General features: G+C 36.1%; 2 protein-coding genes across 3 annotated transcripts in view; one reads left to right on the top strand and one right to left on the bottom strand.

Moving 5' to 3' along the window:
- The window catches only part of LOC117331078, a 34750-nt gene extending 30482 nt beyond the window's left edge, over positions 1–4268 (top strand). The window contains 3 exon segments of the mRNA XM_033889674.1: positions 775–842; positions 1316–1570; positions 2650–4268. Of these exon segments, the coding sequence (XP_033745565.1) occupies positions 775–842; positions 1316–1570; positions 2650–2720 (394 nt within the window). The 3' untranslated portion in view covers positions 2721–4268.
- Positions 4269–4705: 437 nt separating this feature from the next.
- LOC117331699 (C1q-related factor-like) lies at positions 4706–6748 on the bottom strand. 2 transcript variants are annotated; one of them, XM_033890535.1, is made up of 3 exons: positions 6244–6748; positions 5793–5951; positions 4706–5300 (listed from the first exon to the last, which is right to left on the bottom strand). In XM_033890535.1, the coding sequence occupies exons 1-3, from the start codon at positions 6602–6604 to the stop codon at positions 4897–4899; spliced, it is 924 nt and encodes a 307-aa protein (XP_033746426.1). In that variant the 5' UTR covers positions 6605–6748; the 3' UTR covers positions 4706–4896. The 2 variants fall into 2 exon arrangements, with proteins under 2 accessions (XP_033746426.1, XP_033746427.1); XM_033890536.1 differs by lacking the exon at positions 5793–5951 and having other exon boundaries at positions 6244–6746.
- Positions 6749–27497: the final 20749 nt, after the last annotated feature.

Genomic DNA, 27497 nt, shown 5'->3' with positions numbered 1-27497 from the left:
AGTTTACCTTGTTTTTACATTAACGCACTTCATAGCATTGCATAGAGTTGAAGACATTTGACACGTGTAGATAATATACAGTTCTTAAGCACTAACATTGTGTGGAATTATAGGCACTAACCAATTATATATTTCATGAAGGCATTATATAGATGTTACACAACGAGTGGTTGTTGGATATGGAATTTATTTCACTCGATTAAGATATTTTTTTTAAGTTACGAAAGACACGAGCTTTAGAAAATAAATAACTTACGAGTGTGAAATAAATTCCATATCCAAAAATCACGAGTCTTGTGACCTGTTTCTACCACAATGATATCGGCTTGAATCAATGGGGAACGTGGCCAAGTCTAGTTTCGCGTATGCAAATACGGTGTACAAGTGACGGCCGGAACCCGGTGATGTGACGTCATTCGATTATTGATGACGTTAATACCAATTGCAGTTTGGGTCAAATTTCACAATGTCAACCAATCAAAACGCGCTTAGGGTTTATTCCAAGTGTGGTATAAACTAAATGTTATTCAACAGTTGTAATGATTATTGTATACCATGGAAGTTGAATAATCTATTGTGGTATAAACATTGTTGATATATATAAACATACACAATGTACAGGTAGGTCCTCACGAATTATATCTGGTCTGGAGTAATTATCACCATTTATACTTCGTACAGTTATAACAATGACTAATATTCCAATATGTCATGGTTTGGATGTTTTTGTTCGTGTCTCTTATTTAATTATACTTTACTTTCCTGATTTTACAGTGACGGATTATTCACAGACGAAATGGTGATCAGCTGTGCCCGGTCGAATGACGGCTTGTCCTGGGAAAGTTAGTGCATTTTCTGTTATAAGTACGCCTTTAATCAAACCCATGGAGTTTGTCTTTGTCAATCATACACTGCAGTACAATTACCTAGTTTGAGTGATGTAGTGTAGTTGTAAAAGTATATTAATCTCAACTATGTGATTGACAAACCTACATGTTACAACAGTTTAACACTACTTGTCCATCACCTCGTATGTTTTATATAAAGGATATTTAATCGTAATGACAAATACATGTATTTCATGAATGAGGTTGATATTTTGGTACGGTTTAAGAGAGGTCACGTGGTCGCTTTTGTAATAGATTCCTTCATTCGTCCCTGTCACAGAAATATTAATATTCTCTTATTAAATATACAAAAAATCTCAATTTTCACTGCAGAGAAAACTAACACTTTTCCTTGTGTTATACATATTTCTGTATATTTCTCTAGTAAAATCTGTAATAAAACGTTCCTGCCGCTGGTATTTTCACAGAACTGCCAGACGATATTGGGTGTTTGCTTGGATACGACAAGACAAACGATCGACTATATGCCTGGCACAAGAACAAGAGAACCATGCTGATGAGTACGGATGACGGTGCTGGCTTTCACACTGTTAGTTTAAACATCTTCTTCACATCCAGAGACGATTCCGAGTTCGAATCCTCCAAACCTATCGGCTGGCAGTCCAATGATTACTTAAACTCGGCTGAACCCCACGCAAATTACACACTGGGAAACTGGGGAGGTAAGTAATCCCCAGCAATTATATATATTTATATATATACATATTGTATTTCATTATATTGGCATGTTAGCAGCACATTCATTACTTTAGATTGCTGTTGATAACTCTAAATTGAATTATTAATGTTACTGATTTTCAACTTGTTATCAAAAAAGATCATTTAAAGCATAATACAAAAAGAAAGGCAACAACTTTCAAAGTTGCGACGAAGTAAATATAATCTGTCTGCCTATGGGGATTGTGAGATAGGTCTATTGTGTATTGATAACGATACATTATTTGATTAACTCAACCGGCAGCAAGGAATCATGTCGAATATATATAGAGGCATATCCAATATCGTGATACCATGTACAATATCGTGATAACATGTACAATATCGTGATAACATGTACAATATCGTCATACATGTACAATATCGTGATAACATGTACAATATCGTGATAACATGTACAATATCGTCATACATGTACAATATCGTCATACAATGTACAAGATAGTGATACCATGTACAATATCGTGATATAATGTACAATATCGTAATACAATGTACAATAGCGTGATACAATGTACAATAGCATGATACCATGTACAATATCATGATACCATGTACAATACCGTGATACAATGTACAATAGCGTGATACAATGTACAATGTCGTGATAACATGTACAATATAATGATATAATGTATAATATAATGATACAATGTATAATATAGTGATACCATGTACAATATCATGATACCATGTACAATATCGTCATACATGTACAATATCATAATACCATGTACAATATCGTGATAACATGTACAATATCATGATACAATGTACAATATCGTGATAGCATGTACAATATCGTGATACCATGTACAATATCGTGATAGCATGTACAATATCATGATACAATGTACAATAAAAGTGATACCATGTACAATATCATGAACACATTTATATATGACGTCACATAATTGTTTTAAACGTGACGTCACGTTCATATCGTTTTGATTGAATGACAGTATTACCCGGCGAACTGTCTCCTTTTTATTATTAATTAATTTATATGTATGCTATGTTGCAGCTACTAGCGAAGGCCTCTTCATCAGGAATGGCGGAAGCTGGTCAAAACGCGTGACGTGGACGATTCCTTAATATGGGCGATGGTTTGCAACGCGTGTAACCAAGAAATAGTGGTTATCACAAGATTTTATTTGGACAACGAGAAGATTGAAGAGTACAGAAGATTAGAGAGAAAACCATTTTAATTATATCGTTATCGTGTACTTGTCAACATTAGGCTTAGTAGAATTATAATACAAATTATTGTTTGTTGTTTAGTCAACATATTTTGAAGAAGATAATACTGTATGCTAAACATACCTAAACATTGTCTATATTTAAAGCTGAAATAAACGTAATGGTGATATATTTTTATATGAAAATACAGCAAAATTATGACTATATCGTTGTAACCTATTTGAACTCAAAAGAGGAAACATAGATTCCAATTGGGACAACTTGAACAAAACAAAATTACACTAGCGACAAGTGTACCAAATGTCATTAAAAGCAATTGTTAGATGTTTTAGGGGATTGGATCAAGACTCTGTTAAAATTACACCCTTTCCATGATTATTAAATGTCTGAGTAATAGCATTTACCCGTCGGAATGTTACACATACGCCTATTCATGAACAATACATGAAACAATGTTATCTCGTATGTTTCCTACTTCAATTCGTGAACTCCCGTAATCCAATAATATGTGTTTGCATTGGTGACTCGTTGGCGTTTGTTGTCCTGGTATGTCTGTTTCTTTACACGGATTCTGTCTTGAAATGTTCTCGGTAGAAGCTACGTATATTGAGGTTTTAATAATTATTTCCGATGACGCCCTTTCATATCAATAAACAAATACTTAGTATCAGTATGAATTGAAAACTCATTTACACCTAGAGTTACCGTCCCTGGTTGTATCTTTTTGAGGATACACTATTCCCGGTAAGGTTTCTAACACCTAGAGTTCTCTCCACTGGCTGTATCATTTTGAGGATACAGGTTTCCCGGTTAGGTTTCTAACACCTCGAGTTATTGCCCCTGGTAGTATCATTTTGAGGATACAGGTTTCCCGGTTAGGTTTCTAACACCTCGAGTTATTGCCCCTGGTGGTATCATTTTGAGGATACAGGTTTCCCTGTTAGGTTTCTAACACCTCGAGTTATCGCCCCTGGTAGTATCATTTTGCGGATACAGGTTTCCCGGTTAGGTTTTCCATTATGCTATGTACTCCGTGTTTCCGTCCAGTTATTGCCTGTGATATTCTATGTAATGTGATAATGCCATTTCTAACCGTAGCTGATAACACTGATGTACTCTATAATGTAGACCTACTTTAGTTTTAGTGTATATATTTTATTTCAAACATGCATATACATGTAGTTATATTATAAATGCAATTTCAGATGGATTGGGCAATAATTTCGGAGTAACGTCTGTTTCTAAATCATATATGTCAGCAATTGTGCTAAATTTGGATATTAGTGCAATGCGTACGAAAAAAATGGCGAGTTGAAGATGCTATCAACTCTTACAATTTTTTTTAACCACGTTGCTTTCAATTGTTTTGTTTGGTAAAATATTGAATATATTACTTATAAAATTCTCTTAAATTTTACCAATAAATTGTTCTCAAAAATTATAGTTCTCTTGTTCGGAGTATGTTGTTTTGCCTATATAGCTTTGAAGAATGCTTTAGAGAATACCTATCTTCTCTAAGGCAATATGCCGACTGTTGAAAGTCATAAGATATGGACTGCGAAACGGTACAAGCCTCTGATCATAATATGCATGTGTTATATATTCTATGTGTATCAATGGTATAGACCCAGGACTCCGGCCAAAGCTTGTGTCCCTTCTTCGTGGGAAGACTGGATTGAAGTCGGCTTAGATATACAGTGTAAACCATTCTTTGTGTTCAGCTTAAATGACTATCTTCTCTAAATATGCACCGTTTAAGGTACAATTAGGTATATATAGATAAATATATTGGTATAACATTAATGGATTATTTGGGATCAAATATATTTCAACAAATCTTAATACAAAACACTCTAGGCAAAGACAAATATACACATCAATTATCAAGAATACTTTATGTAAATTAGAACCAATCACTTGACTAAGTATCCGCTTGTGTTTGACGACACTAAAACAATTAGCATATTTTGATATATATTATAGATAAAACAATGGAAGAATGTTCACAAACAAAATAACATCATACCTCCATATCTCACTAGTCACTTTGGCATTAACATAATCATTATGTTTAATACAGTAGAAATCCAGAAAAGGTGGTATATATGGCACTGAGTATGGCGCCTGTCTCCTGAAAACTGCGATATACATGGACATTGACATGATCCCCAGCATTAAGATGTAATATCACAGTCATCGAGCCGGAGTTGTGGAAGTGCTCTACCCCACTGTACACTCGTCCCACCATTCGACCATTCTTCTCTAAAGAACACTCCAGTAGCTTGTTCTGAATGGTTACTATGGTGACGGAAAATACGTACATACCCTCTACTGGACAGGTAAAGATCCCGGATGATCCGCTGTACCCTAAACCGTCGTTTGTGATTATCGTCTGAAATATGATTCCTTCACCTTCAGTCACATTGGAGAAGCTTGTGGAAAGGCGAGCGTAAAACGACACTTGGCTGCGAGTACCTGTACGAAACCAGGAAATTGAAATATCATGTTCTGATCAAAAAAATATTTTGTCGCAAGCACTGAAAAACAAAATCTAGATTCTAGGTTCAATAATATTATCAATGATATGAATGTTAATAATGATAATATATTTTCTATGTTTATGTCACTTGGATTATGAGACATGCTTTATCAAAGTTTGAAATATTCTGTATAGGTCAATGTAGCATCTTGGTAGCAATGCATGTTTGAAAAATTTACCTGCAGTGCATGTACCAGAAGTTCTCTTCTTTTTGAAGCGAACCGCGATGTCATAAAACTCTCTATTTCGTCATATTTTTGTCTATATGGATTATGTACTGGTGTTCAGCAACCAGTCAACAGTCCCCGAGGCCAATGTGTCAAAAATACAGACAATATATATACATTTAAACCCTTACAGATAATCTACATCTATTACTTTGAAATAGGGATTTTTTCCTGTCTAGCAAATGTCGTTAATGAACTCACTCGCCCCATTTGTAATATTGGTATTAGTCGAGAAAGTTCCGCCCTCCGTTCCGGGTTGTGCTGTGGGTGTACCGGAAGTAGTGCACGTACATGGAGTTGTACGTATGTATGGGATAGGAGTGGAAGAGGAAGTTGTGTCATTCCAGTGCGTGTGGTAGCCTAACAATAACAATCATACTGACTACGGTTTGGCAAATTCCTTCAAAATTCAATGTCCAGTGTACAGGATAGTAATCTAAACAGTATAAATGTTAATGTAGACAAAGAAATAATAAATAGAAGATAGTCCGTTATATATTGTCTACGAACGGTTGGCAGTCACAGCGTATCTCATTGTACTACTGAACGCTCTAGCAACAAAGTCTTTGAAAGAATAACTCTCATTGTATAAAAACGCAATTCAAAAAAATCTTATGGTATACCTTCTTATCTACCCTGGATATAGCCTTACCGGAAAGTCTCATTTTATGATGATGTTCCTCAACCGTTTCTCTCTGGTCCTTGTTTGACTTGCGACTCTTCGAAATGGCAGTCTCGTTTAAAGGAAGGCTCCACTCGCCATGCCTTTCAGAAAAGCCTCCTGTGCTGTGTATCTGTTTCACGGTGTGTCGTAGCTCCGCCACTTCGTCCTGAAGCTTAATTATTTCTCCAGATTGTGTTTTTAATTGTTCCTTGTGTTCCGCCTCCAAGTTTTCAAGTTTAAGTTTCAGTGCATTAAACTGGTCGATAGGTACAAGGGTTTTCAGAGTCCGTATGTCGTCCGAGGTACACACAGACAGAACAAAAAGACTGAAAACGTAAATGAGAAGCATTGTAATCACAGTGCTTATCTAGTGTAAGCGGCAATACTAACGGATCAAGGATAAGCAACTACAATATGTACATACTCTTATCAACAACCAACCCAAAAGTGTCACCGTAAATGTGTTATCAATGTCCTTTCTAGACCAAACAGGTACAGTTTACAGCCCCGACAAGTGTTAGCAGTAGAGAAATCTCTGCGATCAGGTTTTTTAACGTAAACATCTTATCAAATTCTATTGTATTAACACATTCATTTTAATAAGTTTCATGTCTACATGATGACACGAATATTAAAACGAACGGTATAATTGGTCATGATAAATACATTTCACACCAAATTGATTCTGATTGATACTATTATATTTCAAAGATATACGTATTAGGTGCCAAACATACAATATAATGACGTGAAGATCGTATTGAAAATCGATACGAGGCAAAAATATTACCACAAGATCAGGCGTTCCGGACGGTACACGTCTTCTGCCCTATCAAAGATATCTGCCATATGAAAATATTGATGTAGGTCACCCCAGGTCATATCATGCTCATAATGAGAATCACACGTCACATATACGAGCTTTGAATGAGTCTAACTTCGGACATGGAAAATACAAGGTCACACGATTATTTTACTTGCAGCGGTTTTTATCATGTCCACCGTTAATGCAATGCATCTAACAATTTGACACTTTTCGTTTAAACATTTTTGCCAACCAAGTTAGTTATTGATCGATAACGATGGTGAAAACATTTCATTACCATTAATAAGTGGAGAACAAGTGGAGAAATATCTAGAATTAGAGGGAAATGACCGTTATTAGCATTCCCGTAAGGCAAGCTAAGTTATCATTTATTCATGGAACGATGTTGATCCATTATTAAGCCAAATTATATAAGACTGTCTTATTGTATTACGTAAGTTATTTTATCATATACCCTACTTTATTATATCTTGTAATATAAGATAAATTACATGGTAACAAAAATGACAAAGGGAGACAACTTTATATGACTTGGGCCTTGACCGGGCCTCTAACTCGCGATCTATGGTACCTAATCGTCTAGCCAGAAATACCTCCACTTGAAACTACGGCAAAACACCAACGTTCTAAAATGACAATGGCGCAGTGATGGTCGAACCGACACCTCGACATGATCATAGTGACAAAGCATCTATTAGATCTGATATGGACACTTGGATCGCAATGTATACATACGTGAATGCGAACTGTACACATATTATAAATATTCAACACAGTGAAATAACGACAGGAAATTCGGATCTTCGGATCAACAGCACTCGCGCATGATGCATCGTGTTGGTAATTAGACACATAAGAGTAACACAAATGACGAAGAAAGATAATGGTATACATCGTGCCTTAACCGGGCTTTGAATTGAATAATACCTGCAGCTGATACTACTGCTCTAAACACAGCGATTCAATGGCGTAGTGATACTAGTAGTCGGCCCGATACCCTGAAATGCATGCATAGATGCGAAATGAACACATGATACTTTTTTATCATTTATATTTAAGATATTTAGTTTAATTGTTTAAGTACTGGATTTTCATGAATAAAAGAACAACAAATGGCTTGCGTCTAAGTACGCTTTGATGTTGATGATGATGAAATAGTTGTACCTACAGTTTGTGCATTATCATTTTCAGCATGCCCCGTTTCCATAACATAATACAATGATGTGCAATGTTCTTTTTGTATCATTTCTTATGAAAGTAATTATTTTCAAGACATGGCAACTTGAAACCTCTGCCATTACGCAAACAGTATCTAACGTTTATTTACATAGAGAAAAAGAAACCTAGAAGTCAATTGCTTTCAGGAAGAGGTTGTGGAACCGAGGTTTATATAAGAGAATAATTATTATGATTCTTGAAAACGGCGATAAAACAAAATCCCTTTCCTCATTTTCAAATTACAAGTAGAAAATATAACATCAAAGTATTGTTTATCATTTTATTGAACAATGCATGTCCTATATACATATTATGATTGTTTGAAAATAACGACAATTTTTTTATACAATAGTTACATTTGTTACGCTATAACCACCCTTTTAAAGTTCGAGCTTCTTCTTACATCTATAAGTACAAAGTTAATGAATAATTGATTGCACTCCGAAGAATTTCTATTTTACAATGCCATTGTTTTGGTCAGTACCCTTTGTTCTAGTGGCCATTGGTAGGACTTTGGTATTACATAGTTTCAATGTGTGGGTGTTACTATGATTACATATACAATGTAATTCTATTCCATAGGTGCCATTTTATATCAGACAAACGGTTTATATACTGTCGGTAGTGTAGTCACTTTAGATACCAAAATCATGGGAATAACATACAGTTTCTAATTATTTCCCTGTGTAAAAAAGCACACTTTCGTTGATACACTTGTCATGTTAATGTTATAAACACATTACAATGTAAAAGGAAAATATATAATGTTTAAAGATAAATCCATATGATCTACAGTCAAAGTAAAGACTAATGATAATAAGGATAGCAATGACATATATGAACAGTGACAGGCTAGCCAAAATGGGGTCGATATATAATGATATGGCGAGACATGTGATGTACGATATTCACAATATAATAATATCAAGTCTGGCATTGATAAAAATATGCATACTCATTGATTTTTTTCAGAAAGTATACTCATAATGTAGTTAACGTTATCACACAAAGAAAATAATTCGTTCGGAAAATTGAGCACTACATATATTTACGTATTAAAAATACTGTTTATCTCGGTCTATGTTTGAGTCACGAAGGAACAAGTGATGAATCCGTAGTGCGTTCTGTTTACGAGCGGTATTATATGCCTTCTTGAAGGACCTACTGGCCGAATGGTAATGCTATTGTTTTACACTGATTTACTTATTTATAAAGCACGATTGTGAACACTTAATTTTCGTAATTAAGGGAAAAACTTAGTTTTATTGTATATTTGTTAAATATACAACACCTGATGATATTTTCCAACAGTGATACTTATAGTTATAGACACCATTTTGACCATTCGAGAGGACAAATCTTCACGTTCACTTCACGTTCATTGTGCTGTATTCACAATGTGCAGAACTTGGATGTACATTAACACTAAAATATGCAATGATACGTTCAACGAAATGCACACACAAATGGTAATGTATGATTTGAAAAAAAAACATCTTTGTAATGATATGCAAATAAGTTATTTATGATAAACATAATGCTTACTGTATGCAATACCATGTTAATATAGTAAAATAACAAGCAGAGATCACCGGCATGTAAACGTAGTCGTAATGTTTACATGGCGACATTTGAATACTAATAGGAAAGATAAGACTATGTGTTCCAGTAGGGTATACGCTTTGACGACACACGTCATACAAATCTAGGTCACATCCAGGTATGTCTAATTCATAACATGTGAACAAGTGTGTTGACCACGGAACCACTAGCCATACCAACGAGCATCGAGCACACTTAACATCGCACAAGGAAACAGAATACTCCACAGTGATATCATGATGACGTCCATAAGATTTTGTCTTCATCAAGTGCATCTCTCGAAATCATGTCTTATTTTGTGCAGCATGTAGTCAACATCATGACATACGGAACAAGTTCTTAAATACTGAATTAACTAGGACATGTAAACACCATTGGTAGGAGATAGAGGGGTGTTAAAATAAGAAAATCAATTTAAAAATTGGAAAATTGGAAAATCTAAGTCATCACGCTCATCAGATTTAAACTGTCGTCCTTGGTTACGTCGTATGTACAGATCGAGGTAAGCGGCTTATGTTGACGAATGTATGGTGTCCTTGATCTTAAGTTTTTTAAGGTATATCCGATCGATATAATCAATTGTTTTGTGATTGAAAGACAACACATCACCAATATATTTAACAGTTGAAATTAAAAGATTATGTTTTGGTTTGATTGTAAATCACATGTACTGAACTACCTAAAATCTTGATTAAAATTCAAATATATATTTCTATTTATAATGTTTTTGGGCTTTTTCCGAAAAGTATCGAAAGTGAAAATTATATAATAAATATCTAACTTTAAAAGAAATAGTGTGAACACACTCGAGTTTTCAGTCAATAGGATGATGAAAATATTGTATAAATGTCATTGAAAATATCAGTATACATCAATATATCAAAGATATAACAAAGACATCACAGAAGTTAGCTCCATTCAAAAAAATATTGTTACATTACTTTCCTCGCAAGATATCTCATATACTATTAAAACATTTCCTTTAGACGTATACAGTGATTACTACCGTAATCTATATTGTTTTCGACAAACAATATTCCTCAAAGCGCATGATCAATAGTATGGTTTCTCTATTACTCTTGGCGTCAATTCAATTTCTACAGGAGGCATGGTGGTTTCTATACGACTTTAGCGTCGTTTCCACAAAGATTATTGATTCTATTCTACTAGCAGCTTAAATGATATTTATTTCCACAGAGGTTCATTGTTTCTTAATTACTAACACCTTTAGCGTTATTTCCACAGAATATTATTGTTTCTGTATTGCTGACGGTGGCGGCAGTGTAATGTCTATGATGGATGATGGTTCCTTTAACTGGAGATCGCGATCACATCTACGTGGTTTTCTATTTCATGTCGTATTTTGTCATACGTTGACCTGCTTTTGGATTTCATCGACACGAGTATTCCTTTTTCCATATACTGGTCCGTGTATCTACATTTCCGCCGGAAGTGTAACTGGCATCCTGGAAAGTGAAACCTAATTGATATAGAAACCTTATTAATTCTATTTCATGAGGTATGCTGTGCTATAATCGGAATATGTTGTATCGCCAAATCAGTATAATTGCAAAGAATATATGTCCGATATATTGAGAATGGTATTTCCATTACATGCTCTTCCTATAGATACGCCAAGTGAGTCAATTTATTTAGTGCACGAAATAAGGCCCTTAAACTCTGTGATGTTTTTGATGTCCACATCATCCATCACACCTACCTTGAAACCCTGTGATGTCCACATCCTCCATTACACCTACCTTGAAACCCTGTGATGTCCACATCCTCCATTACCCCTACCTTGAAACCCTGTGATGTCCACATCATCCATTACACCTACCTTGAAACCCTGTGATGCCCACATCCTCAATTACATCTACCTTGAAACCCTGTGATGCCCACAACCTCCATCACACTTACCATGAAACCCAGTAATGTTTTGATGTCCACATCCTCAGTCACACCTACATGTACCTTGAAACCCTGTGATGTCCACATCCTCCATTACACCTACCTTGAAACCCTGTGATGTCCACATCCTCCATTACCCCTACCTTGAAACCCTTTGATGTCCACATCATCCATTACACCTACCTTGAAACCCTGTGATGCCCACATCCTCAATTACACTTACCTTGAAACCCTGTGATACCCACAACCTCCATTACACCTACTTTGAAACCCTGTGATGGCCACATCCTCCATCACACCTACCTTGAAACCCTGTGATGTCCACATCCTCCATCACACATACCTTGAAACCCTGTGATGTCCACAACCTCCATCACACCTACCTTGAAACCCTGTGATGTCCACATCCTCCATTACACCTACCTTAAAATCCTGTGATGTCAACATCCTCCATTACCCCTACCTTGGAACCCTGTGATGTTTTTGATGTCATCACCCGCCATCACACCTACCTTGAAACCCTGTGATGTTTTTGATGTCCACATCGCTGTTTACCAGTATCGAATACTTCACTGACACATCTCCTCTGTTGGTTATCTTCGATATCAGTTTAGATATCAGCATGCAGATCTTGCAGATCTCGTCATGTGCTGAAACAGGTATTCCATTTATTATGGACTAAGATATTCACAGCTTTAATCATGTGTTAAAAACATATAACCGTAATTCTATATCAAAATTGATAGATTAAGTGCGATATTTGTATATATAATTTAACATTAAATTTACACGGAGGCCCTTGAATACGTACAGGGGGATAAGATCCGGTATATAGAGAAGGTAAACCTAGATACCACACGCAGGTTTCTCAAAAAAACACTTTCAAGTTTCAAATTCGGGATTGCCGTTTTATCAAAACCGAATTACGCAGTTAATAAATCATACCAGAGGTCTGAACTTGAAACGCCAGAGACATGAACTTGTGTGTTTTCGCATGTTTCATGCAGTCCTTCAGGGTCTTGGAGATACCATCAACTTGGTCTCGGAACCGCGGCGTGTCCACGTCTATTTTGTAGATATTATCTGATCTATCGAACTTGGCCTTCGGAATAATCCTTTCTACAATTTCAAATAGTACATTGTTTAGATACGTTCATCCGATATAACTCGTAAGTACAAATGCTGAAACAATGCTAATGTAGAATGTCTTTTCCCAAATTGTCCATGATTCAACAAATGCCGGGATATCAACCGGAAGAGTGGATTGTCTTTCCGTATATTTTACAGCTCATTGTCACTTATAGCACTGTTGGTCAATTCTTAATCATCATTATGTTTCTCACTGGTTATACTCTAAGAAACAATTCATCTGGACGCTTCAGCAATTTACTTCAATATATAGAATTTCTGTATAATTTGTATAAAGATATTAAGTCTATTGCATGCATATAACATCTCAGTAATAACTCAATACAATGGAATACGTCTCTGATTACATTAAGATATTAATCAAACAATATCTCTGTACTGTTTGATTGATTAAGCAACACAAGTCATATCCTTCTGGCGTATAACATTGTCGTTCTGAATACACAACTAACCTTGCGACAATGAAGAACTTGTCTCTTTCAATGTGTAGACGATATCGATATCAAAATAAACACCCAGGGGGAAGTCTGGGGCAACCCGAACCACAACCCCAGTACTCCGATCCACCATTTCCCAGAAATGGAATCTAGTGTCCAGACCTGGATTCATTCCTGTCATAAAAGTGATATTATTTATCTACATTAATTCTCTGTTTAGCTACTGCAAGTCATACTTTATAATACAGCAAACTAATATAATTCCATATTTATTGTTCATTTTATGTATTAAAACATTGCATTAATCCAGGGACAGTTTGGCGAATCCAATATTGTGTTAAAGACTCTCTAATGATCAGTAAAAGAAATGGACTCTCTTTTTCTTTTTGTGATTTCCTCAACATCCATACTACCACAATAAGGTCACATTATCTTCATTAATGTTGTACTATTAACAATATTTATGACGGAAACTGCAGTGAATCAGCACCCTGCTTCATAATTAACAATTAGGTTGGTTTATTTTTAAGTGGTTTAACGTCCTGGCAACAGCCAGGGTCATATGATGACGGCCGGGTGTCAAGGAGACGCCAACAGAGGAAAACAAAGACAGGGCAGTGAGGAAAGAAAAGAAAAATTTAAAAAGTATTGTAATTGGGGCAGAGGAACGTTTTTGGTCTCTTCATTGTCCCCTTGACAGAGGACACGGAATGAAATCCCCGATTCTTCAGGGGGTCCAGTTTTAGTCGCAGTACATACAGTAGGATACAGCAGCTCTATTCTAAGGCTCTCCAATGTCCCCTGAGCAGGAGACATTGGAGAAACTAACCCTGACTCTGCAAGTGGGCTCACAATTAGTTATCATCTCTTATGACATGCAGTGGAATACGGCAGACATATTTTTTCCCCAAAGGTTTTTTTCGTACCCCTAAACAAAAAATAATTGAAAATTAACAATAAAGTGAGTTATGAAGGAACTCCATATCAGAAAATGCCGAACATATTTATCATTAAATCTTAATGTCGGGACTATCTACATTAGGACACCAATATATATTTTTACAGTATTTTCTCACACCTTTGCATATGGAAGATACATTTGTCCCATGTAGTACAATCATGTGGGATTAATAGAATGTTTAACCCCCTTAGGATTAGACAGGGGAATCTCAACCCGAGGGGTTGCATTTCACTAAAATGTTGTGAGAAAAATAGTTCATCCTATGTAAGATATGTAGGATAGGGAAATTCTACCAACGGGTGTAGAATTTGGGGTCAGAACCTCGGCAACTCTCGCGATGTTTTGTTTACGTGTCTCAGTTCGGAGATTTGGAAGAGAGAAAATATCGCAATGATCTTAAACATTAAATTAATGCTCCTTGTTATGGTGTCTACTCACCAACATTTTTGTTGTAAAATTGAATACCCCTGTGAAGTTGTCTGGCTTTCTGGTACGATAAAACATCGCATAATGCCTGGAAACGTTAGAAAAATTTAGACTCGGAGATTGTTACACAGCAGCATCTCTACAACTTCATGTCATGTATGAAAGAAAATTTACCTAGAAATAAATAAAACAAATCTGCTTTCTCTCCATCTATCAGTTTAAGTCTTATGAATGTTTGAATAAGATGCATAAAATGTCTTATCAAAATGCTCTAAATCTTCAAACAAACTTTGATTCAAAAAAGTGTAATCTCCTGCTTGCGCGCATATTTTGCATTTTATTTAGCAGCTCTCTTATCCATAAGCCATAAGCTTTGGGTACACATTCAACCATCCACTAACATCAGACCGGGACGACATGTTACCTCTTTATAAAGTTCATCATGATCCATTACAGCGAGTAGCACTCGCCTGATACAGGTGGTACTGTGACATCGCCCGTACGTCTCTATTGTGTTGTATAAAGCATTGACCACTGGTTTAACTGGGTAACCCAGAAACCCTATCCCAAATGCGGGGATTCCCAGACTCACGCAATGCTCATTTTCAGCCTGAAGCAGTGTTTTTATGATGACGGAGCGCATCACCTATAATGAAATAATGTAAGAAAAAATGTGTACAGATAACAGTACTAGTACATCATTAATCTACAATTCAATGTAAAACAAAACTTACAGTATCGTCATGTTACCAAGAAACATAAAACTGTTATTTACTGTAGATTATTCCTTAAAACATTTGCTTTCCACAACTCTCATAAAGCTTTCCTATTTTAACAGGAGAGATGGGGAAATGTAGCGGGCAGACTGGGGTTTGAACCCGGGACCTCCGAACACTAGCCAGACGCTCTACCAATTGAGCTACCTGGTCACCGATGATCGATCCAGTCCAGTCCCGCTACATACCTCTCTCCTTTTTTTTTCAAGTCTTCGCCCTCGAAGACCCTTATACCACCACCCTGGGTATTTTAGCTGGGCGCCAATTTTGTAACAGGAGAGGAGAAAATGTAGCGGCCAGAGTGGGGTTCGAACCCGGGACCTCCGAACACTAGCCTACCAATTGAGCTACCTGGTCACCGATGATCGACCCAGTCCAGTCCCGCTACACTATGGAAATTTTCCCTTTTACCAACATGAATATCCTGCCATGTCTCAACCTAGCTTGAGGCTGAGATCACCTGTCGTGTATCATCTGTAATAGATTAGACACAATGTTGATTAACATTGAGGCCGAAATCATCCATTGTCTCCCGTCTGTAGTAGATTAGACACTCTGTTTAATTACCTTGAGGCTGAAATCACCTGTCGTGTCCCACTTATTGTAAAGAAGCACATGGCATATCTTCTTACACTGAAGATTTCCAGCACCAGTCAAGATTGTCTCACCAAATCGCAGACCTTCGTTCATGTTGTCGTCGAACTCCTCTCTGATTTTGTGTCCTCCTTCTTTTATTATGGTTTTACTGATAGCGCCACGCATCACATCTCCTTTGCAGCCTACACTGTTTACAAGCATATCGACGTTCTAGTAAACGCAAACATAAATAACTATTACATGCAGTCACTCCTATGACACTATATATTACATTATCATCGGAAGCTTTTTCTATTTATGTCCAAATTTCAGGGTTACGCTAAATTACAAGATGTTAGGGATGAAAAAAAGTCATGGGCCATATTTTATTTTCTCCATGTCTGCTTTTCGCGATTTTAACAAATCCTCAAAAAATATCTAAAAACAACTTGCGCAACTTGACAATATAGCGAAGAAATATGTCACCCCTGAAACAGTATAATTACATTGATTTATGTTAAGTTGACACAAGTACGCCAGGTTATAACGTGACAGACATGATTTAGAATTCTATCAGTCTAATGCCAGCTGACCGTACTCATCATCAGTTGACCTGTGTACTTTTTTTTTACTTTCGGTTTGTCACAAAGATTGTAATTGAATCATGGATTACTGTTACATCTTTAAATAAATTGTATATAGAGATATATATAAAGTGTCGATGACGTTAAGGTATTCTAGCAACAAAATAAACAAATATCAGTCCGCCATTTGAAGAATGTGATGGCAGAAAGTCTTTCATTGTATTTATTTTTCTTTTGTCATTTGTTATATGCAATATCGTTTATCTCAATGAAAAACGGAAAAGAAATTATCACAGTAAGAATGACAATACCTTTACTAAATCTGGATGTGTCAGATTCCCCTGGAAAATCCCAATATCAATCGGAGATATAGCATTTTTTGCTCTAAATATGCCTGAAAAACAAGAATACTGTATCAATAAGATAGTCTATGACTGTATAATCACACCAAATTGTTATTTCTACAAGATGAAAAAATGTCATTTCTACAAGAGGAAAAATGAAATTCCTACTAGATGAAAATAAATTGGAATTGCGACAAGAGGTAAAAATGTAAATTCTACAAGAGGAAAAATGAAATTCCTACAAGATGAAAAAATGAAATTCCTACAAGATGAAAAAATGTGTTTCCTAAAAGAGGAAAACAAATTCCTACAAGAGAAATAATAAAACCCAAGAAGGGAAAAATAATTTCCTACAATAGGAAAGATTTCTTACATACCACATAAATATATAAAACTGAAGAATCAAGTTAACCAACAACAGATATGATATCAGGCTAACATTCGAGGGATGATTGGTATGTTGTGAGCCTTGTATTGAAGGAGGTACTCAAGGATGTTCTTTTTAAGTCCTACTATTCTCTGACTATATAGGGCGTCAACCCAAGGACTGGTCTCATTTGGTTAGTTTATATCGACGAGGGAGCACTCTAAAGTAAACAAGAAAAACGACTTTTGTAAAATGGACAAAATCGGTGAAAGAGCAGTGATCCAATATTTGCATAAAAAGGGATATCTTTAATGATATGGTAGCAACAATGGGGAAAGATGCCCCTTCATATGCTACAGTGAAAAGGTGGGTTGCGGAATTTAAGCGCGGCCGACAGAGCCTTGAGGATGACCCCGTCCTCGAAGGCTTGTTAATGTTGCAATCCCAGAAATGGTCAATAAAGTTTATGATATTGTTATGACTGACCAACGAGTCTCAGAAATATATATAGCCAGTAGAGTTGGGATTTCACAGGAAAGAGTACATTCCATTCTGACCGAGGATCTTGCAATGAGAAAGCTTTCGGCCCGATGGGTACCAAGACTTCTGATAGTTGATCAGAAAGCTCATTAAAGATGTATTATTCCATTAGCATAATGCTTCTGCTCACAATTCTGTCATTGCTATGGCTGGCATTCACGATTGTGCCTTTAAATTGATTGAGCATCCGAATTATTCACCTGATCTCGCTCCATCAGACTTTCTATGTCCAAACCGGAAAACAGCTATTTCAGGCACCCACTTTCCGTCCGATGATGACGTCATACATGCAGTGGATGACTTTCTGAACAGCCAAGAAAAGGAGGAGTTCTATAAAAGTGGCATTGAGGCCCTTAAACATCGCTTGCAAATGTGTATAGATACTGAAGGAGATTATGTTGAAAAATAGTACAAAATGTCCGGCAAAATTCAAATCCTTCAATATGAGGCTCACAACATATCAATCAGCCCTCGTATGTGATGTCAAAACCAAGAGAAATTATCAAATGTATGTCATATTTACCTACTGCCTTCAAATGATATTTATAGCCGATATCAATGAAACTGTTTGTAGGAAAATATTAATGACATCCATAACGTCATATCCACCACTGATGATCTCTCATGATATCTCAAACACAGTATACATATATCTACATTGTTTTTTGAAGACACTAATTCGATTGGGTCTAAAAGAATTTATCATTTGTCAGCAATATAGATTTTTAATAGAGCACAATTTTGTAATACCGTTGTTCCAAATAATAACTTACCTGTCACCTGACAGTTAGTGAGGTCGAACACGTGCAATGATCTCGGCTTGGGCAGAACTACATCTTTGCATTCCGACAATTGTTCTTTAAGGCTGGTCACACAGTCTTCAGATGACACAACTAGCCTTAGTTCTTTAACAAATTTCAGTTTTTTGTTAAATATTTTCAATGACTTTGTGAATGCCTCTAATAACTCATGCGTGGAAATCGTTGGAGTGTAGTCAACGGAGATAGCTACAGAACTACATGCATGTTTGTCGGATTCATCTAGAAGACAAGACAGTGCCTTTATAATTGTGGCATTTATGTCTGTGTCGGATTCCTTTCCAACTGGAAGGACAGCAAACATGATATACCTTGTTTCTAGGTTACGGCAGACGCTGTCTGTGAAGTGAGGATGATTTTTGTCAACAAGTGTTGCCCTCCTCTGCAACACTTTCCACAGCTGCTTGAATATATCCTGTATTAGGTCATCACCAACTAAGATATGAATAAAACGATATTCGAAACAGATCTAGGTACCCACGATTGGTTATCGTTAATTGTGTTATCTGAGTTGATCTTTCCTCTTCCTCTACTTACTACATGGTTTTACAATTGACTTTTAGAACGGAGAATGACATTCAATCAATGACTATAATAGCAACGTGCAATAAGAAAATTCAAAATGCTCATTTTTAATGTGCAGTCGTGCTTCAAACGTACAGCAGCTAATATCCATACTGAGCGTGTTTGCAAAGTTTTAAAAGTTCTTAAGAAATAGCAACAGACTTCTAGTATCAAAATTCCAAATTGCTGGCTAGTTAACTCAAACATGTACAAATAGAATACAAACTTGATATATATGTGATGTCTGAATATATCCATTTAGTGGAACTTGAGAGAAATATTGGTAAATCGTTTACAGCACTGACGAATGGAGAACCACGGACGAATGGCAATTTCAAAAAGCCCATCAACTAATGATGGTGCGGTGATAAAAATATTGTAAAAATGCACATAAAACCGATTTAAATATTGCATTAATAGGCATATTCGTGCAATGATCGTATGGGCAAAGAACTTAGACTTTTGAAACGAATATGTGATGTAATTATCCTTTATAGAAATATGAAGTTACAACGTTTGTTGGTGTTATGTTGCGTTACAACGTTTGTTGGTGTTGTGTAAAGTTACAGTGTTTATTGGTGTTACGTAGAGCTGCAGAGGTTGTTGATGTTATGTAAAGTTAGTGTTTGTTGGTTTTGGGTAACGTTACAGTGTTTGTTGGTTTTGGGTAACGTTACAGCGTTTGTTGGTTTTGTGTAACGTTACAGTGTTTGTTGGTTTTGTGTAACGTTACAGTGTTTGTTGGTTTTGTGTAACGTTACAGTGTTTGTTGGTTTTGGGTAACGTTACAGTGTTTGTTGGTTTTGGGTAACGTTACAGCGTTTGTTGGTTTTGTGTAACGTTACAGTGTTTGTTGGTTTTGTGTAACGTTACAGTGTTTGTTGGTTTTGGGTAACGTTACAGTGTTTGTTGGTTTTGGGTAACGTTACAGCGTTTGTTGGTTTTGGGTAACGTTACAGCGTTTGTTGGTTTTGTGTAACGTTACAGTGTTTGTTGGTTTTGGGTAACGTTACAGCGTTTGTTGGTTTTGGGTAACGTTACAGCGTTTGTTGGTTTTGTGTAACGTTACAGTGTTTGTTGGTTTTGGGTAACGTTACAGCGTTTGTTGGTTTTGTGTAACGTTACAGTGTTTGTTGGTTTTGGGTAACGTTACAGCGTTTGTTGGTTTTGTGTAACGTTACAGTGTTTGTTGGTTTTGTGTAACGTTACAGCGTTTGTTGGTTTTGTGTAACGTTACAGTGTTTGTTGGTTTTGGGTAACGTTACAGCGTTTGTTGGTTTTGTGTAACGTTACAGTGTTTGTTGGTTTTGGGTAACGTTACAGCGTTTGTTGGTTTTGTGTAACGTTACAGCGTTTGTTGGTTTTGTGTAATGTTACAGCGTTTGTTGGTTTTGGGTAACGTTACAGCGTTTGTTGGTTTTGTGTAACGTTACAGTGTTTGTTGGTTTTGGGTAACGTTACAGCGTTTGTTGGTTTTGTGTAACGTTACAGTGTTTGTTGGTTTTGGGTAACGTTACAGCGTTTGTTGGTTTTGTGTAACGTTACAGTGTTTGTTGGTTTTGGGTAACGTTACAGCGTTTGTTGGTTTTGTGTAACGTTACAGTGTTTGTTGGTTTTGGGTAACGTTACAGCGTTTGTTGGTTTTGTGTAACGTTACAGCGTTTGTTGGTTTTGTGTAACGTTACAACGTTTGTTGGTTTTGTGTAACGTTACAGCGATTGTTGGTTTTGTGTAACGTTACAGCGTTTGTTAGTGTTACGCTGAGCTTCAGCGTTTGTTGGTGTTACAAAGTCAAGTAACAGCGTTTGTTGGTCTTACAATGCCATTAACAGCGTTTGTTGGTGTTACAATGTCAAGTAACAGCGTTTGTTAGTGTTGTGTAAAGTTACAGCGTTTGTTAGTATTATGTAAAATTACAACATTTGTTGGTGTTGTATAAAGTTACAGTGTTTGTTGGTGTTATGTAAAGTTACAGCGTTGTTGTTGCTACAATGTAAAATTACAGCGTTTGTTGGTGTTACGTAAAGTTACAGCGTTTATTGGTGTTGTATAAAGTTACCGTGTTTTTTGGTGTTGTATAAAGTTACCGTGTTTGTTGGTGTTATGTAAAGTTACAGCGTTGTTGTTGTTACAATGTAAAGTTACAGCGTTTATTGGTGTTATGTAAAGTTACAGCGTTTGTTAATGTTGTGTAAAGTTACAGCGTTTATTGGTGTTGCGTAAAGTTACAGCGTTTATTAGTGTTGCGTAAAGTTACAGCGTTTGTTAATGTTGTGTAAAGTTATAGCGTTTGTTAATGTTGTGTAAAGTTACAGCGTTTGTTGGTGTTGTGATAAGTTACAGCGTTTGTTGGTGTTGTGTTAAGTTATAGCGTTTGTTAATGTTGTGTAAAGTTACAGTGTTTGTTGGTGTTGTGTTAAGTTACAGCGTTTGTTAATGTTGTGTAAAGTTACAGCGTTTGTTGGTGTTGTATAAAGTTACAGCGTTTGTTAATGTTGTGTAAAGTTACAGCGTTTGTTGGTGTTGTATAAAGTTACAGCGTTTGTTGGTGTTGTATAAAGTTACAGCGTTTGTTGGTGTTGTGTTAAGTTACAGCGTTTGTTAATGTTGTGTAAAGTTTTAGCGTTTGTTGGTGTTGTATAAAGTTACCGTGTTTGTTGGTGTTATGTAAAGTTACAGCGTTTATTGGTGTTGTATAAAGTTACAGTGTTTATTGGTGTTACGTGGAGCTGCAGAGGTTGTTAATGTTGTGTAAAGTTACAGTGTTTATTGGTGTTGTATAAAGTTACAGCGTTTATTGGTGTTGCGTAAAGTTACAGCGTTTGTCAGTGTTATGTAAAGTTACAGCGTTTATTGGTGTTGCGTAAAGTTACAGCGTTTATTGGTGTTGCGTAAAGTTACAGCGTTTGTTAATGTTGTGTAAAGTTATAGCGTTTGTTAATGTTGTGTAAAGTTACAGCGTTTGTTGGTGTTGTGTTAAGTTACAGCGTTTGTTAATGTTGTGTAAAGTTACAGCGTTTGTTAATGTTGTGTAAAGTTACAGCGTTTGTTGGTGTTGTGTTAAGTTACAGCGTTTGTTAATGTTGTGTAAAGTTATAGCGTTTGTTAATGTTGTGTAAAGTTACAGCGTTTGTTGGTGTTGTATAAAGTTACAGCGTTTGTTGGTGTTGTGTTAAGTTACAGCGTTTGTTAATGTTGTGTAAAGTTACAGCGTTTGTCAGTGTTATGTAAAGTTACAGCGTTTATTGGTGTTGCGTAAAGTTACAGCGTTTATTGGTGTTGCGTAAAGTTACAGCGTTTGTTAATGTTGTGTAAAGTTATAGCGTTTGTTAATGTTGTGTAAAGTTACAGCGTTTGTTGGTGTTGTGTTAAGTTACAGCGTTTGTTAATGTTGTGTAAAGTTACAGCGTTTGTTAATGTTGTGTAAAGTTACAGCGTTTGTTGGTGTTGTGTTAAGTTACAGCGTTTGTTAATGTTGTGTAAAGTTATAGCGTTTGTTAATGTTGTGTAAAGTTACAGCGTTTGTTGGTGTTGTATAAAGTTACAGCGTTTGTTGGTGTTGTGTTAAGTTACAGCGTTTGTTAATGTTGTGTAAAGTTACAGCGTTTGTTGGTGTTGTATAAAGTTACAGCGTTTGTTAATGTTGTATTTAGGTTGTTGGTGTGGGTTTAAAAAAAACCCGGGTTTTTTGGTGTTTGTATAAGTTACAGGCCCTTTTTGGTGTTTAAGTTACAGCGTTTTTTTTTGGTAAAAAAGCGTTTTTGGTGTTGGGGATAAAGTTTGTTGTTGGGTTTTTGAAAGTTAAGCGTTTTGTGTTTGTTTCAGGGTTTTTTGGGGTTACTGGAAAACTTTAGGGGTTTTTGGTGTTTGGGTTTTTAAATTATTTTTTTGGTTTTGTAAAAAATTAAAAGTTGGTGTTAGTAAATAAAACGTTTTTGGGGGTTAAAAAAAATAAAAGGTTTGTTGTGTTTGTAAAGGGACAGCGGTTTTTTGTTTGTAAAATTACACTTGTTTGTTGTTAAAGTTACCGGGTTTTTGGTGTTTTAAAGTTACGGTTTTTTGGGGTTTGTAAAAACGTTTTTTGTGTAGTAAATTACAGCGTTTATTTTGGTGTTGTATAAAGTTACAGCGTTTGTTAATGTTGTATAAAGTTACCGTGTTTGTTGGTGTTGTATAAAGTTACCGTGTTTGTTGGTGTTATGTAATGTTACAACGTTGTTGTTGTTACAATGTAAAATTACAGCGTTTGTTGGTGTTACGTAAAGTTACAGCGTTTATTGGTGTTGTGTAAAGTTACAGCGTTTGTTGGTGTTGTATAAAGTTACCGTGTTTGTTGGTGTTATGTAAAGTTACAGCGTTGTTGTTGTTACACTGTAAAATTACAGCGTTTGTTGGTGTTACGTAAAGGTACAGCGTTTATTGGTGTTGTGTAAAGTTACAGCGTTTATTGGTGTTGTATAAAGTTACCGTGTTTGTTGGTGTTGTATAAAGTTACCGTGTTTGTTGATGTTATGTAAAGTTACAGCGTTTATTGGTGTTGTATAAAGTAACCGTGTTTGTTGGTGTTATGTAAAGTTACAGCGTTTATTGGTGTTATGTAAAGTTACAGCGTTCGTTAATGTTGTGTAAAGTTACAGCGTTTGTTGGTGTTGTATAAAGTTACAGCGTTTATTGGTGTTGTGTAAAGTTACAGCGTTTGTCAGTGTTACGTAAAGTTACAGCGTTTATTGGTGTTGCGTAAGGTTACAGCGTTTATTGGTGTTGCGTAAAGTAACAGCGTTTGCTAATGTTGTGTAAAGTTACAGCGTTTGTTGGTGTTGTATAAAGTTACAGCGTTTGTCAGTGTTATGTAAAGTTACAGCGTTTATTGGTGTTGCGTAAAGTTATAGCGTTTATTGGTGTTGCGTAAAGTTACACGGTTTGTTGACGTTATGTAAAGTTCCAGCGTTTATTGGTGTTACGTAAAGTTACAGCGTTTGTCAGTGTTATGTAAAGTTACAGCGTTTATTGGTGTTGCGTAAGGTTACAGCGTTTATTGGTGTTGCGTAAAGTTAACCGTTTGTTAATGTTGTGTAAAGTTACCGCGTTTGTTGGTGCTGTATAAAGTTGCCGTGCTTGTTGGTGTTATGTAAAGTTACAGCATTTATTGGTGTTCCGTAAAGTTACAGCGTTTATTGGTGTTGCGTAAAGTTACAGCGTTTGTCAGTGTTATGTAAAGTTACAGCGTTATTTGGTGTTGCGTAAAGTTACAGGTTTTTGGGGCGTAAGTTCAGCGTTTGGTGTTAGTGTTAAGGTTTGGTTTGGGGTTTTTGGGGTTTGGGGAAAGGGTTACACGTTTGTTTGTTTGGTTAAAATTACGGTTTTTAATGTTTTTTAAAGTTACGGTTTTTTTGTGTTAAAGTTCGGGTTGTTGGTGTTTGTAAAGTTCAGGTTTTTTTGGTTTGTAAAAATTTTTTCAGGTTTTGTGTCGTTTTAAAATTACACGTTTAGGTTTGGAAAAAACAGCGTTTTTTGGTGTTTCGAAAAATACAGCGTTATTGGGTTTTTTGGGAAAAAAAAGTTACAGGTTTGGTAATGTTGTAAAATTTAAAACGTTTTGGTGTTTTAAAATTAAGCGTTTTTTTGTTGGAAAATTACAGGTTTGTTGGGTTTTGAAAATTAAAGGGTTTTTTGTTTAAAATTACGGTTTGGGTGTTTTGTAAAGTTACAGCATTTATTGGTGTTCCGTAAAGTTACAGCGTTTATTGGTGTTGCGTAAAGTTACAGCGTTTGTCAGTGTTATGTAAAGTTACAGCGTTTATTGGTGTTGCGTAAAAATACAGCGTTTATTGGTGTTGCGTAAAGTTACCGTGTTTGTTGGTGTTGTGTAAAGTTACAGCGTTTGTTAATGTTGTGTTAAGTTACAGCGTTTGTTGGTGTTATGTAAAGTTACAGCGTTTGTTGGTGTTGTGTTAAGTTACAGCGTTTGTTGGTGTTGTGTTAAGTTACAGCGTTTGTTAATGTTGTGTTAAGTTACAGCGTTTGTTGGTGTTATGTAAAGTTACAGCGTTTATTGGTGTTACGTAAAGTTACAGCGTTTATTGGTGTTGCGTAAAGTTACAGCGTTTGTCAGTGTTATGTAAAGTTACAGCGTTTATTGGTGTTGCGTAAAAATACAGCGTTTATTGGTGTTGCGTAAAGTTACAGCGTTTGTTAATGTTGTGTAAAGTTACAGCGTTTGTTGGTGTTGTGTTAAGTTACAGCGTTTGTTTATGTTGTGTAAAGTTACAGCGTTTGTTGGTGCTGTATAAAGTTGCCGTGTTTGTTGGTGTTATGCAAAGTTACAGCGTTTATTGGTGTTATGTAAAGTTACATCGTTTATTGGTGTTGCGTAAAGTTACAGCGTTTATTGGTGTTGCGTAAAGTTACAGCGTTTGTCAGTGTTAGGTAAAGTTACAGCGTTTATTGGTGTTACGTAAAGTTACAGCGTTTATTGGTGTTGCGTAAAGTTACAGCGTTTATTGGTGTTGCGTAAAGTTACAGCGTTTGTCAGTGTTATGTAAAGTTACAGCGTTTATTGGTGTTGTGTAAAGTTACAGCGTTTGTTAATGTTGTGTAAAGTTACAGAGTTTATTAATGTTGTGTAAAGTTACAGAGTTTATTGGTGTTATGTAAAGTTACCGTGTTTGTTGGTGTTATGTAAAGTTACAGCGTTTGTTGGTGTTATGTAAAGTTACCGTGTTTGTTGGTGTTGTGTTAAGTTACAGCGTTTGTTAATGTTGTGTTAAGTTACAGCGTTTGTTGGTTTTGTATAAGGTTACCGTGTTTGTTGGTGTTACGTAAAGTTACAGCGTTTATTGGTGTTGCGTAAAGTTACAGTGTTTGTTGATGTTATGTAAAGTTACCGTGTTTGTTGGTGTTATGTAAAGTTACCGTGTTAGTTGGTGTTATGTAAAGTTACAGCGCTTATTGGTGTTGTATAAAGTTACAGTGTTTGTTTGTGTTATGTAAAGTTACAGCGTTTATTGGTAATCTGTAAAACGGAATCCTATATCAAATTATCAGCATACTCACTTTTCTCAAACACCATTTCACCTACTCCCACAGCGTTGTGCATATCATCAACTGGACATAAAATAACATCGGCGTCGCTGTCACATAGCGATCCCTGCTGAATCAGAATTCGTCGACTGTCCGCCAAAAGAAAGCAGTGTCTGTCTGTCAGAACCTGGCGGGTTTTCTCTATAAACCCTTCTTTAACTCCAACAGTGCTGATGAAAGTAAAAACATGTAAGTGACTTCGGGATCATTTAAAGACGTAGCAACATGTCATTGCGAATCCTGATAATATATTAGATATCTTACACGTGTCAGATAACTTTTTTCAGTCTGTATTTTCTTGGCCGACGTATAATACAATAATGTACAGAAAATATGTTATTGAATGAGATCCTGTTTAAGCAGTGCACCATGAATAAATATGAATTTGAAAAAAAAAATGTTTGTTAAAGGGAACATATGTTTGGTTAGATAAGTTGTACTCTACCTGCAGAAGCGTTGTGCCAGTCCAGTAAAGAAGTCTCTGTCGTTAGATTCGGCAGGGCGACATATCATTTGAGCCCTGTGTGGTGTTGAGCATGTATGAAGAGCATTTTTTATTCTCGCTTTAATATCGGGCATGACCGTATCCAAGGAGACGAAGTTAAATTGACATGATACCTCATCCGTTTCATTTCCACTTACTTTTAATTCTTGCCATATAAACTTGTTTTTGTATTGTTTTTCAATGGCTTTACTGATTACCTCTTTCGTAACATCTGAATTTTCTTGGTCGTTCAATGTGATGCTCCATTTACATAAGCATTGAGAAATCAGCAGAGCTGCATCCATGGCAACCGTGTCCTTTTGGGAGAATACATCCACCGACATACCATCCTCACCGCAGGCCCAAAAGCATACAAGCTGCAGGTCGCCTAGTCTTTGATTGATGTAATTTCTGGCTGTTGTGTTGGAAAGCAGTTGTATTTCGAGCTCTTTCATAGGTTGTGTAACCTTTTGGATACATTTGATAAGAAATTTCTGAATAAAATCGTCGTGTTCCAGATGTTCCCGGTGTCCTTTCAATACAAGCGTCGAACCTCTAATGTCATGAAGACAGACATCT

This window comes from Pecten maximus, chromosome 7, assembly GCF_902652985.1.
Source record: "Pecten maximus chromosome 7, xPecMax1.1, whole genome shotgun sequence".
Taxonomy (NCBI): domain Eukaryota; kingdom Metazoa; phylum Mollusca; class Bivalvia; order Pectinida; family Pectinidae; genus Pecten; species Pecten maximus.
This window is presented reverse-complemented; position numbering and strand designations above follow the sequence as displayed.

Bases quoted from the DNA above. Each gene is read 5' to 3' on its own strand.
- LOC117331699 (XM_033890535.1), bottom strand. From the start codon at position 6,604: ATGCTTCTCATTTACGTTTTCAGTCTTTTTGTTCTGTCTGTGTGTACC. The intron at 5,952-6,243 runs GTAAGGCTATAT...TGTTATTGTTAG, and splicing joins TCATAAAATGAGACTTTCCG to GCTACCACACGCACTGGAAT. The intron at 5,301-5,792 runs GTGAGTTCATTA...GGTTTCGTACAG, and splicing joins CAATATTACAAATGGGGCGA to GTACTCGCAGCCAAGTGTCG.